The sequence below is a fragment of the Sinocyclocheilus anshuiensis genome, unplaced genomic scaffold, assembly GCF_001515605.1.
Source record: "Sinocyclocheilus anshuiensis isolate Anshui unplaced genomic scaffold, SAMN03320099.WGS_v1.1 scaffold966, whole genome shotgun sequence".
In the NCBI taxonomy this organism is placed as follows: Eukaryota; Metazoa; Chordata; class Actinopteri; order Cypriniformes; family Cyprinidae; genus Sinocyclocheilus; species Sinocyclocheilus anshuiensis.
The window spans coordinates 525,521-542,128 of NW_015540909.1; the positions used below are offsets into that span (position 1 = coordinate 525,521).

The 16,608-nt window shown below is 37.1% G+C and overlaps 2 protein-coding genes across 3 annotated transcripts; both read left to right on the forward strand.

The window, feature by feature from the left end:
* Positions 1 to 2,193: 2,193 nt before the first annotated feature.
* rps14 (ribosomal protein S14) lies at positions 2,194 to 8,308 on the forward strand. The gene is made up of 5 exons (XM_016487119.1): positions 2,194 to 2,284; positions 5,320 to 5,470; positions 7,730 to 7,891; positions 8,026 to 8,102; positions 8,203 to 8,308. Exons 2-5 carry the CDS (start codon positions 5,322 to 5,324, stop codon positions 8,268 to 8,270), a joined length of 456 nt encoding a protein of 151 aa, XP_016342605.1. The 5' UTR covers positions 2,194 to 2,284; positions 5,320 to 5,321; the 3' UTR covers positions 8,271 to 8,308.
* A 1,155-nt stretch (positions 8,309 to 9,463) lies between these two features.
* LOC107689193 (H-2 class II histocompatibility antigen gamma chain-like) lies at positions 9,464 to 12,249 on the forward strand. 2 transcript variants are annotated; one of them, XM_016487121.1, is made up of 6 exons: positions 9,464 to 9,693; positions 10,253 to 10,413; positions 10,535 to 10,614; positions 10,852 to 10,879; positions 10,968 to 11,171; positions 11,801 to 12,249. In XM_016487121.1, exons 1-6 carry the CDS (start codon positions 9,620 to 9,622, stop codon positions 11,845 to 11,847), a joined length of 594 nt encoding a protein of 197 aa, XP_016342607.1. In that variant the 5' UTR covers positions 9,464 to 9,619; the 3' UTR covers positions 11,848 to 12,249. The 2 variants fall into 2 exon arrangements, with proteins under 2 accessions (XP_016342607.1, XP_016342606.1); XM_016487120.1 differs by having other exon boundaries at positions 9,464 to 9,680.
* Positions 12,250 to 16,608: the final 4,359 nt, after the last annotated feature.

A 16,608-nucleotide genomic window follows, 5' to 3' on the forward strand; every position in this document is an offset into this window, starting at 1 on the left:
CTAATCAAGGGGAACCAATGAACAAACTGACTACAAACACCACGGGAGACAGGAAGTGACATAAAAGTCCAGGGCAAGGCACAGAGAGCATGAAACAAAAAAGAGTTGATTTGTGAGGAGAGCACGTTTATTTTCTAAAACCAAAATAAAACTGAACACCTCAAAATTACAAAACAAAACAAACAAACAAAAAAAAGCAATATCTTTCAAAAAGTTCTCTTCAGTATAATGGATAAATAAAATAATGTTAAGTAAAATTAAAAAGCCGAAGCCTTCTTGCAGTGGATGTGCTGGTTTGGGCCTCATTGCCGGCTGCAGTCATGTCCTCATCTCATATATAAAACACCTCTGATTCACAAATACTTGCGAAGGAACTCGCATTCACATAAAGTAGCCTTGTTGAAAAGTTTGGGTGAGTAAGGGCAAACAAGATGCAGTACTTCAGTGACATGTAGCAGGCAGTATAACGTCTTTTGTAGCAGAAATAAACTGCTGCAGAAAAAGCTAGGTCCATACAAAATGTAATGTGTAACTGCAACACTCATTTCAAATGTAGTGGAGTAAAGAGTACAGATACTCATTCAAAAATGTAGTGAAGTAAAGAGTAAAAGTTGCTAATATCTTTGATACTCAGTACAACTACAAAGTATCCAAAAATATACTCAAGTACAGTAACTAATTACATTTACTCCAATACTTTACACCTCTGCCTGTAATTCATATGATAGGTTGTATGCTTTTAATGTTTTATGGTGATGCATGAAATTAACATGCATCACCATAAACTTTTTATCATATAATTGTTTTTCAAGTTTAAAAATGATTTTATTTAAATATTATTACTATTATTATTTCACATAGACGTTCATTTTTTTTTTTTTTATATTTATTTTACATTAAAGTATAGCTTTTGTTAAGAAGGAGACCACTATACAAAGGGACAGACTTGAGTACAGATCAAAATAACAGTTACAGCAACAATGAAATGGAACAATTATATCTTTTACACAAATTCTGTGGCTTTTGGCACCTTATTATGGATGTCATTTTTCCTAGCACGGAAAATGTTGATCTACATTCTTAAAAGAAGCATCTTTCCATACGGATTAGCAGTCTTACAGCTGATCCTTGTCCCATGAAACACTGGAGAGTCACTGGTTGGTTTGATATTTATAACAAACATAAACTACAGCTGCATCTCAATCTGTCAGCGGCAGGGCATCTGTGAGCATGGCTTGCATCCACATCACACACTCATCAAAGCAGAGTGCATATTGGCCAGAGCTGTACACTCCATCATTCTGACACTGCCAATAAGCCGCTACATTAACCACAGACTGTTCATTTACATTTGGAAGGCTGAATACTCTTAGTATAGCCACAGTATATATGACCTGTGTGTGGGTTGTTTTAGTAGGTGAACATGCAATGTAGGTGCATACACTGTCCTAAAAGACATTTGTCATTTGAATGAAGTCTCTTGTTATTGACGTAGGCTATAGGCAATACAGAAAAATTTCAGGAGATAACGTAGCCTGTGGATATTGAAATCTTTCAGTTCTTAGATATATTTTTACCTGGCGTACAATCTTGAATTGAGGATCGTATTTCAAAAACAGCATAATATATGATATGTACTTGTTGCCTTTGCAACATTATTTAAGGAAAACAAAATCTGTCTTGCTGCTGGCAAACAGTATTTCTATTACCCCTTAACAAAATCACATGAAAATGATTAACAAACAATGTAAGTTTTACACACAAACGTACTATACAAATAAATGTATAGTAGGAGTGCCACAGTAAATGCAATAGCAGTAACTCATATACTGTACTATAGATTGAAATATTTTGTTTTTATTGCATGTTTTTAAATTATTATTCATTACAGGTGTAATAAAGTCTTGTTTTTATCTGCGATGTGTGTGGAAACTGTTTTTGAAGTATTTGTCATAGTAGAAATTTAAAATACATGACAAATTTTCACCGGACAAAACAGATGAAAGCAGTAAATAGGACAAGAGCGACTTAATGACTTAAGTAATCAGCCTTAAAGAAATGAAGCTATATATATATATATATATAGAAAAACAGTGTACATATTAAATACAGAGATTGTGTTTTTAAAAAAAGTAGAAAAGAAAGTAATAGAACATACAGGCTCAGGGGACTTTTATTATATATACACACACACTAACACTTCCGCTTGTGGAAGTTGAACTTTCAACCCTGCAGCGATTTTTCCTTCCTTTCCTGTTTCGGCCTCTGTCAGAGACACACATAGGTAAGGCGTTATAGTTTAAATCCATTCAAATCCAACGTTTATAAAGAGTGTTGCATATAAAAGTGAACTTCGGTAACGTTCCATAACACCTCGCGCACCAGATGACTGTGATATTACTCTTATAAATAGTGATAAGTGCAGTGTTTTAGTCGGATACTCGGTGTTGCTCTAGCGGGGCTCTGCTCCATATTGGTCTCGCTAGCGCAGCTGCATGATCCGCTATAGTTGCCTATATTCAGAGCAGATACGCTCTGCTGCGATACAGTTTGTGTGAGAAAGGTGGTCAGTTTCTCGTCCTTTAAGAAATATCCACTGAACTTGAACTAATGACAATGTAGATATGTAAGCCCCCATTTGGCGTCTAAAGGAATATTGTCGAGGAAAACTTGGGCTTTTCTGGATGATTTACTTGGTATTTCATTAAGTTGTTTGTCAGCAGTTCACGCTGAATTAAGTCCGTAGCTTATAACACCGTGACTGGCTTAGTTTAAACTCTTAGTTGCACTCCAGGGGCCAGTTGCATAAACATAGTCACTATGTTAAGACTGTCTTAAGAACTAATTTGACCAACTAGCAGTTAGCCAAGGGGTAACCAGTCTTACTTTTTAATTCAAATTAGAGCAGTCTACCTTTTTGTAACTGATTTTAAAAAGTTATGACTAGAAGAAGAAAAAAATACATGACTAACTTTTTAAAGGGGTCATATGATGCTGCTAAAAAGAACATTATTTTGTGTATTTGGTGTAATGAAATGTTTATGCGGTTTAAAGTTAAAAAAAAATTATTTTCCACATACTGTACATTATTGTTTCTCCTCTATGCCCCGCCTTTTTGAAACGCGTCGATTTTTACAAAGCTCATCGGTCTGAAAAGCGAGGTGTGCTCTGATTGGCCAGCTATCCAGTGCGTCGTCATTGGCCAAATACCTCAAGCGTGTGACGGAAATGTTACGCCCCTCACCATACTGTTGATGCCGTGTCCCGGCCGGAGCGAATAGACAAAAACATTAAAACCCATTACAAACGAGGCATTTGTTGCATCCAGTGGGGACATAATTACTGATTATAATTACTTACATTGTCTTTTTACGCATTGCATCGCGCCGGGTAAACATAAAACCATGCCTGCATTTGTGATCGGAGAAATGACAAACAACAAACGCTACTCTACACTGCCCAAAACTCGAGTTTGAATCATCAGTGGCAAATCCTATAAATGAAAACGTACTTACAGACTGTGAGTCAGAACTGGCGGCATTGTAGTCTACTCTACCAGGATCAGGAAACAGTCCTCCATAAAATGTGCTGCACTCTGGAACAGTGTTGTAAATACTAACGTTACTTGAACACTGATTTGTAGTCGTGTCCTCCTTTGGAAGACCAAACAAAGTAGTTTCGCTTTCACAACGAAACACACGGCGGCCTAGCGTGAGCAGAAGCCGCGGCTTAGCATAAGCTGAGGCCGGGCTAGAGTGAGCAGAGGTGGCGGGCTTGAGAACGGCTCGGCCGGCGGATTCGACGAAGGAGCGGCAACCACATGTGACGACCCCGGACTGTTGTCCACGGAGGTTACGGGAAACGGCTGTAATTCAGCCTTTCTATAAGCGGCACTTGCTGTCAGCGAGTGGATTTACAGAGACTTACATTCAGCCTGTGTGCAGTTTCTGTCTGGCCAAAAACGGGCCGAGTTTGCATGCCCTGCTGTAAACTTTGACCGGTTGATGAGAAACAAGCATACCGGTATGTGGATTCTACACATTTAAACAATTCAGATAAGTGATCTAGAATTATTTATGGGGCAGATAAAATACATATAATCATTTATTAATCAATTATCTTTTTGACATATCTTTTCTTAATTTAAAGGCTGAAATGTGAGGTTTACCTTTTTATTAAACTTTTTCAAAGCTTTATTTGAACATTTACATTAGATATTTCAACATGCTATTAAACTGTTGTCAGTCCATACCGGTATGTGGATTCTACACATTTAAACAATTCAGATAAGTGATCTAGAATTATTTATGGGGCAGATAAAATACATATAATCATTTATTAATCAATTATCTTTTTGACTAATATCTTTTGTTTATTTAAAGGCTGAAATGTGAGGTTTACCTTTTTATGAAACTTTCAAAGCTTTATTTGAACATTTACATTAGGTATTTCAACATGCTATTAAACTTGTCAGTCAAGTTGTCATTTAAAATCCGAACATCATTGGTAATGTTATTGTTTTAGTGATTATGCAAACAAAAAGTAATTTTTATTTGTTTATTGATTTTCAAATATAAAACTTGAAGTGATTTGTGTCGGTAGTTTTTGAACATCTCCAGCACATTTTAACAATACCGTGATAATACTGATAACCGTGATAATGTTGGTCACTATAACCGTGATAAGAAATTTTCATACCGTTACATCCCTATCCCTCAGCGACCAGCATGGATCAGCTCCAGGCATGACGAAGCGGCTATCCTCTTTTGGAAGACCAAACAAAGTAGTTTCGCTTTCACAACGAAACACACAGCTCTTCACGACATGGCGGCGGCAACAATACTACAGCGAAAATAAAAGTTACGCCTTCTTTCTTTGTGTGAACATTTGGGCGGCGTTATGCAAATCTTCCCACATAGTGACGTAGATATGTGGGGGCGTGTTAGAACGAGCCGTTTTAGGTAGGCGTGGTTGACTTGACTTTTATAAAGAATATCTCTTTGGATTTAAGACTTTAGTCTTTGCAACTTTACAGATCTTCTTTATGCACCAAGAGCTTGTAACACTCCAAAGAGAAAGGAAACATTTAAATCGCATCATATGACCCCTTTAAGACTAGTCTAAGCAGTTTATGCAACTGGCCCCAGCATGTTTGCTAGAAGATGCAAGTCCTATTTTCCGTCAAATGATTTAGAAGAGCATGTTGTTTAGAGAAGTTAAAGCTGTTTAACTTCATTTATAGAACTCCGAGTTAATTATCATTAATCCCTAGATGATTTTCATGTGAAGTTGACCCAACTGTTGAATGTTGTTTTTCAGCAATGGCACCTCGCAAGGGTAAGGAAAAGAAGGAAGAGCAGGTCATCAGCCTGGGACCTCAGGTTGCAGAAGGCGAGAATGTGTTTGGAGTCTGTCACATCTTTGCATCCTTCAACGACACCTTTGTCCACGTCACTGACCTCTCTGGCAAGTAAGTACCGCAAGAACATGGAGAAAAATCTCTATGCACATGAAAAGCACAAATACCAGCAAAACAAATGAAGTAAGATTTTTAATTTGCACAGTAAAGTGTCAGATACTACAATGATTTCAATTCAAATTTTGCCTTGATTCCACATGCTGCGTTTTTCCGTATTGCGCTAAACGTTTATAGTGTTTCACTTGCCTGTCATTTTCACCAAAAAATATTTCTTCAAATAATAATGGTTTTCCTCATAATTGAAAGTGTACTGAATCTGTCAAGCTCCAAAATATGGCGTTATAAAATAGTTTGTACTTTATTATTAGCTTTGTGTGATGACCAAACTAAGGGTGCTTTCACACTTGGTTCGATGCTTGGTCCGAACCCGAGTTCGATTGCTCCCCCCTCCCCCTGCTGGACTGTGTTCACATTATATTATTTAGGTCCGAACCGCGGTTCATTTGCATCATCAAGCCAGCAGCTGTTTACCCCGTTGCTTAGTAACTATGGCACAGGAGAAGACGGCAAAATGCATAGCATTGCTCTCTTCAATTTTATATTTATGCTTTTGAACCATTGGTTTTGTTTCCACATACTGTTCGCGGGTGCACACTCGAGTTCGGAAGACCGCATTTACATCATCCAAACGTACCGAACTCTGACGTCAATCGAACCCGGGTGCGCACCAAAAGTGCTAGTGTGAAAGCACCCTAAAATGTAAGTTATAGAGTGTAACTGTGTCTGCCCTCTCTTTCATTGGACTTCGGGATTTTTCCAATAAATATTTTTAAAAAGTCATCTTTTAGGACTTAAAGGCACAATATGTAAGATTTTTTTATTAAAATATCCAAAAACTACTAGAACAGAGTTATATATTTTGCTGACTTGTGTACGTACATTTTCCCAAATGTTTCGAAGAATGTTTAAATCCAGAGAAATAAGCAATTTTAACTAGTGACACGGACCATGTCTATATATATATATTTTTTAGCATTAAAACAGAACGTTCAAATGTATCTAGTATGATAAAACAGCGCTGCTTACTTCCGCTGCTTTCCGGAAGGAGCGGAAGCGGTCGACTGTGGCATAATAAAAGCTCCGCTGCTTTCGAGCCGTGTGTCGTGCTCGTTCAGCGGCCTCGTTTCGCTTCGACGGCTTTCAGCCTCACCCTGCTTCATTCTACTACGTTAATAAATCATTAGCTCATCCATGAACATGATTTCTGCCCGAGTCCCGTCGGATTGCATCGGCTGTGGGGATGAAGACGACAACTCCCATGATTCCACACTCAGTCACGGCGTCATCTAACTACGCCTTTTTCTTTTGAATATGCACCCTCTAGTGGCGAAAACTTACATATTGTGCCTTTAAAATCCATGAACAAAAACCAACCAGCTGTGAGGTGAATCACAACATTACAAAAATATTGATTTGGATCACAAAAGTATTTGGAAATCAAACGAAAAAACAGGTGTAAGAATGTATACTTGTAAACTGTAAACAGCTCATGTCCATTTAAGTAGTGCAAATGATACAATGAAATAAAAAAATACATAAATATAAAAATGTATATATGGTTGCTAGCTATGTCTATAGAGACGATATATTTAGCTTTTTTTTTTTGTCAAATATGTATATACAAATTTAGTTTTGGGAGCATAGGGAGATTGTCCTTCATAGTACTTCAAGGGTGTGGGTGAGTTCTGAAATGATTTTGCTTGATTTGCTTGTCGGGATTTTTTGATTGGATGTTTTTTGTGCAGAATCATGGGTAATGTGGTTTATCCTCAGGAGTTCCACTGTTAAACCTTTGATCCCCCTATGGAGAAAATAAATGGAATTTTTACTTCTGGACCTACTGTTGAACTACATTCACTAATAATTCATATCTAATTCAACGTGGCTATTAGATGGATTTTATCAGGTCTTACGTCGATGACTTTTGCATATGAGACGCATAACTTGTAGTTTCCACGTTTTAACATTTAATTTTAGAAAGAACAAAAAATTGGCTGTCAACAACTAAACTTTTCGTTTCTGAAGAACTGCTACATAGCATGCAAGTTGTACTGGCAGTTTTATTTCTTGGAGTAATTTAATTTTAAATAGTGCCCATGATTTTCTTAAATGCATTTCTGTTTCATGAAAAAAAAAAAAAAAAAAAGACGTCATATTTGGGCGAACAAATTCTTTTCAGGTGATGTTTGTCATTTTACATTCGGATGGTGATCATCTTCTGAATGAGTTTTCCTTCCTCTTGATCTTCAGAGAAACAATCTGCCGTGTTACTGGTGGGATGAAGGTGAAGGCCGACAGAGACGAGTCCTCTCCTTATGCTGCTATGTTGGCGGCTCAGGATGTGGCTCAGAGGTGCAAGGAGCTGGGCATCACCGCTCTGCACATCAAGCTGAGGGCCACTGGTGGAAACAGGTGTGAGGCCCTGAATGCATAACACATTTACAGACAAGAGCTCAAATATAATGTTCATGACACTGGGTATGAGTTTATGAGAAGAACGTATGAGCTTGCATCATGATTTACTTGCTCTTCCCCCCCACCTTAAGAACCAAGACACCTGGACCAGGGGCACAGTCTGCGCTCAGGGCTCTGGCTCGTTCTGGCATGAAGATTGGCCGTATCGGTATGTTAGCACTAGCACTGCCATCTAATGATGCCTGATGTCTGTTCAGTGTAAACTTGTTTTATGAGGAAGTCTCATTCACTTTCATTTTCTTCTACAGAGGACGTCACCCCCATTCCATCGGACAGCACCCGCAGAAAGGGAGGTCGACGTGGACGTCGTCTGTAAACTATTGGATTTTTCTCCGAATAAAACGTCAAATGATACTTTTGCCTCCTGTCTTCATTGCAATGATTTCTTATGATAGCAGTGCCAAAAGCTTAGGTTCTCGACTGTTCAGCTGCCTTTAAGCTGATTACACGTCTAACCGGTTTGATGTATCTGATGTGTTTTAGTTTATTTTAAAACCAAATGAATGAATGCTAGGGGAATACCAAGAAAACATCCTCATTCAGATTATACCAGAACAGTTAATTTCCTCATTGAAGTATTTCACCCTGTGCAGACACTGAAGACACTCGCAATTCTAGCTGGTTATTGACAAGTTGTGTAGAAGTTTAAAAGAAAAATGGCAAAACCTAAACTATATTTGAAGTAAACCGATTTAATATCTGGTTACTTTTCTCATTTATGGTTCTATAAACTAGAATTTCATAAGCTGTTATTCACTTTTTTTGGAGCATTTTATTTCATGTTGGGCAAGATAAGTGAAAGTGAAAGCACTGCACTTCATAAGGATAGTTCGCCCCAAAATTAAAAAATTCTGTTTACTCTTCATGTTACCTGTATGAGTTTATTTTTTCTGTTGAACAGATATTTCAAAAATGTTTTTAAACAAACAGCCATTGACTTCCATAGTAGCTTTTTCAATGGCTACCATCAACTGTTTGGTTACCAATATGTTTCTAGAATATCTATTTTTGTGAACGTCAAAGAAATTAATGCAGGTTTGGAAAAAAAAAGAGTAAAGGATGACAGAATCTTCATTTTTGGGTGAACTATTCCTTTAATATGCGTTTTTAGTATTAGGGAAACAACCACGACGCATTCTGTTATTTTTACTGAGGGAAAAAAAGCTAGATATTACAAATTTTCAGCAAGTATTTCAATATTCCTGCAAAGGTTACCACGGTAACAGGCCGCTCGAGCTCTTGTTACGTTGACAACAACACGCAAGTACTGCCATTGTTTATCACTTTGTTGCGCATGTATATTTGAGAAGTATATTACAAAAGGTCTTGTTTAAAAGCATTTTAGATTTTTGAAAGACAAATCTCACAAAACCTATTTCTACCCACTGAATCATTTGCACACTGACAAGATTTATTAACAGGTGAAACGTAGAAACGGTGCATTCCAGTTCACTTTTGTCTGACAACTGATGATGCAGTCCGTCATAACCAATGAAATAATAAACTCGCTCTGCTCCAGACACTTTCATCCGAGTGTCGCTGCTGGACTCTTCAGTTCTCATATTTTCATATTAGATCGCTGTTACAAAAACCCCTTGAGCAAATTGACTAAATTTTGAGACGTTTTTTCTGACTATCGATCAGAAATGTCCACCGACGGAAACGATGCACCACTTATCAGAGCTCCAAGTGAGCAAACTTCAATCAACATGGGAACTCGCGGAAGGTGAGGAAACATCGTTTTTTAAATTGGTTTTATAGATAAATCTTATTTATTTTTCCCCCACTTGTATATGTTAAATGCAGGTAAACGGAAAGTGATTGAGTGTAAAGAGCTGTTTTGTGTGAGTTCTTCAATAATTAGGCAGAAAAATGTGTAATATGTGACTTATAATATATCACTATATATTTAGTCATCACTGTCAGTGTTTCATTTCAAAACTAAACTAAACTAATACATTTTAATGAAAAATTATGTATTGTATATGTGTTATGTGTTCTGAAATATGTTTTGTGCAAACTGTGTATATTCTTCCATTTTAAATGATCACACATCACCTTACATACCTGATTAATAATTCAGTACAGATTAAAATACCAGACACTCTATTCGATTTTCTAGTGCTTTTAAGAGCTCGGAATATTTGACAACTATTTTTAATGTAAACCAAAACTTTTCTGTCCATTTTAGGACACCCAACAGTTTTGAAAGGATGACTTAAAAATATATATATTCTTTTTTTGCCACCACCACCATTTCACTAATTTGAATACACTGGTCTGTGTATTTCCTAACAGATCGAACAATCAGGCCTTGAAGGTGGCAGGAGTGACTCTGCTGGCTGGCATACTGATCGCAGGTCAGGCCTTCACCGCCTACATGGCATACAGCCAGAAGGAGCAGCTCAACACCCTGGAGAGACGCAGTGACCGCCTGCAGGAGATCAGCCGCAAGTCTGGTCAGCGAATATTGATTTCATGGGCTTCTCATCATACTACCTTTTAAATCACCACAGATGTCCTCTAATGAAAGCATAATTCAGACTTTCTTCCCCTTTTTTTGTTTTTGTTTTTGTGCAGTAATGCGTGCCCCCTTGCAAATGCATCTCCCCATGAGCTCCCTCGCTCTGACATATGAGGAAGAGCCCAAGGAGAAGAAGGTAAAACTCATTTCCTCTCCTCTTGAATGTGTTTTAATGTGGGCAGGCAGCCACTTGATGTCAGGATTGAGTCCGAAAACGAAATGGTTTTGCTTTAGAAATGATGAATATCAAAACAGGAAGCGATAAATGAAAATAAAAAATTAAGATATAAAAATATGGAAAATATCAATCCTGCCATCTACAGATTTCTCATCTCATTCATTTATTTATTTGTCGTTATGCTCTGTTTAACAGGATTCCTCTTCCTCAAATCCCAAACCAGGTATCAAGATCTTACTGTTTTGAATCCAGTTATTTCTCAGCAGCTTTATGTCTTTTGCTCACACATATATGTATTTTCTGTCCCACAGAGCTCACCCAGTGCCAGAAGGAGGCTTCTGGGGAGGTCAAGAGTCTTCTGCCATCTTTCCGCCCCAGGTGTGATGAGAACGGAGACTATCTGGCTCAGCAGTGCTGGGACAAGACTGACTTTTGCTGGTGTGTGGACAAGAACGGCATCGAGATGCCTGATTCCCTGACCAACGGCACTGCTAAGTGTCAGGGCTTCAATTCTGGTATGAACTGAATATTTGTGTTATAAAAGGCCATGGAAGCTGATTTATTCTGTGGCGTGCATGACCAACTCACAATAATTATATTAAGATCAAGATCAGCAAATGTGCTACATATTCAGAAATAAATACAGCTTTCCTTTTATTGTATCACATAATGTAAAGCAACTGTATGTAAGTTTTTTTTTTTAAATATCAGTTTCAAAAGCATTCTTATGGTACACTGACTTCTAATAAAGCAAACGGCTGCTGTTTCTTTCCCACACTTCTCAAATGTCTGTTCTGGGGGTATTTAAGTTTGGAGAGCAGGTACAAAATTCTGCAAAAAAAGAGAGGTTTCTTTACAGCAGCAATTACGACTTACAAATCCACTCGCGTAACTTTAGGCGTCTCCAAATTCACTAAATACACAAAAATGCATGCAGTTGCTTTAAAGAACTGAAATAATCAACAATTAAGTAATTATTTAATTTTTTTGTCATTTTCCAGTTAAGAGTAAGGTTGGCATGCACCTATATGACTGTTTCTATATTATGAGTTACTGCCTTCATCTTCATGAATGCAGTCACCTGAATGATGTTATATGATACATAACTCTAATATAAATCATTCTTCACTGTTCCTTATTTTAGCTGATGCAGTGGTGGCAGAGCCTCTGCTGGGAAAAGATGGCCACTGAAGCGGAGCAGTGAAGAGCAGTTCAAATACAAATAGCATTTTCTGCTATCTTTAATTTTAACAGTTCTACTTTAACATTTATGGCTTGGTTTGAGGTAAACAGCTTTATATATAGTCGATTAAGGTATTTTGCTGTCACAATAGTGGAAAATAAAGTTAACTGTTTTGTATTGTACTGATAATTATTACAGACTATAGTAGATTCAGCAGTGTTGACCTTTTATGAAAAACTTTCACTTGATGGAATTGTACAATTGCTTACTATTGCTTTTTTTAACTAACCTTTAATGTCTTCTTATTGTGAGTGTAAAATGGATCGAGAGATAAGTAATATATAGAAGGATAGCTGAAATTTGATGATGGATAGCAAACAAAGATGGACAATAAAATGAATTACTAACTACTTGTGTGCCCTGTGTCTGATTTAGACAAATTCCTGTAACTTTAAAGCCGAAATGTTTGCAGAACACCTGAATCTGTCTCTGTCCAGATTACCATCTTTGTACTATTTCGTTATCGGTCACCATCGTAGCGTACTATCTTAGCGTACAGACCATTTTTTAATACGTCATTTCAGTAATTTCCACAATTGTTTATTATTATTTCCCAACACTTGCTTTCATTGTAGAAAACCATCTGCTAGTCTGTTTTTCAAAAGACAACTTCTCTTAGCTACCACTTTCCGGGTGCCCAAGGTTGCAGACGCATATACATTTTAGGATTTTAATGAGTTTTACACACATTATCTATCTCATCCTGTTAGCGTCTACCATCTCTGGTACCCCAGGTGAAAAAGTATACTTGAATGCACTAAAAAAAACACTTAAATACCAGCAAGTACATTTGTAGTACATTCATTCTTGGATTTTCATGAGAAATACAGTAGAAATGAATTAATTAAAAGCCTATAGGTTACTGTGCTTAGGCTACTATAATTGCACTAATTGTCACAGTTCGCCGTCTCTCTCTCTCTCTCTGTGTGTGTGTGTGTGCGCACCTCTGCTGATCTTTTTGGCCTTGTTCCTCGTTCCTGCTCTGGGCTGCGTTTCCCGAAAGCATCGTAAGCCTAAGTTGATCGTAGATCCATTGTTGGCAATGGGTCTACAATGTACTTAGGCTTACGATGCTTTTGGGAAACGCAGCCCTGGACTGTTCGCTGTCATTTCGGTTGGATTTCTACTTGGTTCCGGTCCTGGATTGTTCGTGCCCATTGCAGTCACCGTGCTACCAGTGGACTATTTCTCTTGCACCCAAGATCATGATCTCTGTCTGCTGCTCTCTGCTTCCTCTAATGCTGAACTCTCATCTGAATCCTGTGTTATTTCCATTGACACTAATAGCACATCATTGGATTATTCATTCATATGTGTTTAGATGTGTACCAAAATTCACACTTTCAAGTACATTATTGAAGTGTACTTAGTGTATTTTATTGCACTTTTTTTTCACCTGGAACTTCCTTCTGTATTCTCTATTCATAAGCGCAGTCACATAAGTCATAAAGGCCTACACAGTCAGACAGCCTGGCCTTGAGACCTTCAAAACGCACCCAGCTCACATATGAGGCAAACTAACTTTCACAAACATGCAAAGTAACTTCTTCCTTTGTTTTCTATAAGATGAAGTATTTAATCGACGCCAGAGCAGAGACGGTGTTTACCGTGCTCTCAAGAGATAATCTGAAGAATACTGCTGATCTATGATCACTATATTAGAACATCCCATCTGCCTACTTCCCAAAATTTCAACAAATTGCACCTAATTTTATGGCATTACAAAATCCAGAAAAGTAAGGCATATACTGGAAGAACACTCCAGCTTCATCACAACAGCAGCAGCAAAATATGTAACAGCTTGCCACAAACTAAATCAGCCAGCAGAGAAAACTAAAGTCTGAAATATTCTATTTTATTGTCTTAATCATTTTCTTGTTTTAAAACATGTATTTGTTTATTTACTTAAATATTGATTGATTGGTTTTTATTTGGTTTTGATTTTATTCATTGCTCAAGTAATGGCCAATGCTTTGGCAATACTGTAAAAGTCATGCATATAAAGCTCATTTGAATTTGAGAGAGTTCTGATGGCATGTGAGGAGTGCATATGGGATTTTGTCCTACTTAAACGATATTGGATTGTTTATCATGGTCTGAAATTTCAAAACACGTTTAAGGATTTGTCTCTTTGCCTCTTATACTTTTCCTATTAAAAATTAAGCATACATTTTCTAGACCCAATTTAAGGTTTTATTCATTCAAATACAACATTTTCAAAAATTCTTGGAAAAACACATGCAATGAATGTAAAAGAATCTATCCAAAAAAATATATCACATGATGGCAATGATATTAGAAGACATGCCAAAGAAAAACTTTACTCGCATAAAGCAAAGAATTCCTATTATTCAAAACTATTCTTTTGAAATAATTCTTTACATAGAAAAAGTATGCATTATGATATGGATTACACTTTAAAAGCACACCACTCCATGTGAAAACCAACTGCATGAAAATCAGTTTTCATCCTCAAACCTGGCTACTTCCTGTTTTCTATTTCACTTCCAAAGGCTGACTTCCATTATTTTAATTAAAAGCAGAAGTGGTTGAGTGTGATAAAGTGCAACATTATTTTATCCAACAACTACATAAAAGGCTTCAGCAACTCAAGTCCAGCGATCTCTGACATTTGACACGTACAGGAATTGTTCAATGCCAGACATCATTTACAAAGTGTGTTGTGCCTGATTGTTCACCTGTTTAGTGCAAACGTCTATTAAAAAAAAAAAAGGCATTGGAAAAAATATTTATGTAACAGACAGAACATTAACATTTTGAGCATATTAAGAACTGATAAAGCTTTGGCCATTTGTACCATTTTAAGGAATTTAGGTGTATATCGTCTTTCAAAAAAAGCTGTTGTAACAGCACGGACCTAACCAATTTTAAATAGAAACATAACCTAAAATTGCTAAGCTGAGAAGCTTAATTATCATCTAAATACATCCAGTTATTCTATGTGGTCTGATGAATGGCAGCTCAGTTGAGGTACAGGTTTAAGTTTCTGAATGAGGCACCATTTCTGAGATTGTTATATTGGCTCCCTCTATCTCTTCTTAAATGAGCTGAAGTAGTTTTTTATGGTCTGCTCAACGTTAGGCACTTGATAGCTCTGAGCAGCATAGATGCCTGTGCAGGTTCCTACAAGAACTCCCAGGACTGCAGAGGAGCGGAGCTTTGCCACCACATACCCAGCCAAAAAGCCCTTGAGGAAGGGAGAACTGAGCACACTTCCACCCTAAATTGAGGAAGAGGGGAAAAAAAACTGTGTGTGAGAGAGAAACTTGAACACAGAACTCCATAAAGCAGAATGATCAGATGGACCCTTTTCACATTTACAGGTGTGGAACACAAATTTTTAATATTGAATTTAAGACTTTTCAATGAGGGAAAAAAGCAAAAAGTACAGCTGCTGTATAGCCGTGAAATCCCATTCACTTTCTCCACAGAGGAACTGTTTTTTAACGAGATCTCATAAACCTTTAAAACAAACCTACAAGGTTGGTAATCAATTGTATATGCTTGTGTTAAAACCATCTGCCCAGATTGTGCCAACTCATTTTTTTTTTTTTTTAAAGCTGCAGTCTGTAACTTTTGGCAGTCTAGCGGTTAATAAATAGAACTGCATGCATCTTGCGGAAGAACATTGTAACCGGAGTTACTTCTCTCTGTTTATGTCGATGATGAATCACGCAGGTACTGGGCTACTCCACAGCGGTGCCTACCCGAACCAGTCTAAACTAGTCCAAATCTAAACACTTATTATAGGTGTACCTTAGTGATTCAGGATAAGCCAAAAACACGGTTTGGAAAATGGATTCATGGTGTACTCACTTATATACATTTTGAACACAAAAAAAAAGTTACAGACTGCAGCTTTAAGCAATCATGTTTAACATTGAAATGCATAGTGATAAACTACATTACCCATGATTCTACAAAGAAATCTTTGTAGAAAATCAAAATAGGCAATTTGCACCAAAATAACTCTTTAGTGTCCCTCCACTCCCATGAAGCACTACAAAAGATGTTATATAAATGCATATTTTGCAATAAATGTAAAATATATTGTTTCCATATTCAGGGGCGGATTTAGTGATTTGGGGGCCCCAGGCAAAATACAGGAATGGGGCCCTATACAATTTCACACATCTACAACCTTGAGGTTTCTTTCACTGTTGCTTGCTGCTGCACGACCGTGTCCCATAGTTGTGTCCAATCTTTTAGATTTTTCATGTACATGTTATAAATAAATGATTTCTTTAATGTTGTAAATCCCTTGTTCATATTTAAACGGTTATAATAGTATTAGAGTAGGTTGGACACTAGGTGGTGAGTTGGGGTAATTTTCACTATGCAATTGTCTACACAACGCAAGGCTGTCTAATTCTTAACTTTAAAATATACATTTTTTATTTTTTTATTTTAATTGCTAAATAAACTGAAGGAAATGATCAATTTACATGCTTAAGGATTATTTCAACCAAACATGAAGTGTGCCTGTGTGGAAAGTGACTGTGCATGGTCCTTCTTGGGTCTTTCACAAAAACGAGTGAGCGCCATTTAAAAAAATTAAAATAGGCCCTATATAATATGCACTGTTGCTTAGTATTAAAATTACAGCTTCAGATGCATGATATTTGTAGGGCCCTATGAAATCCGTTTTATTTTTCCCAAATTAGCCTAAGTTTTATTTTTTCCAAAAT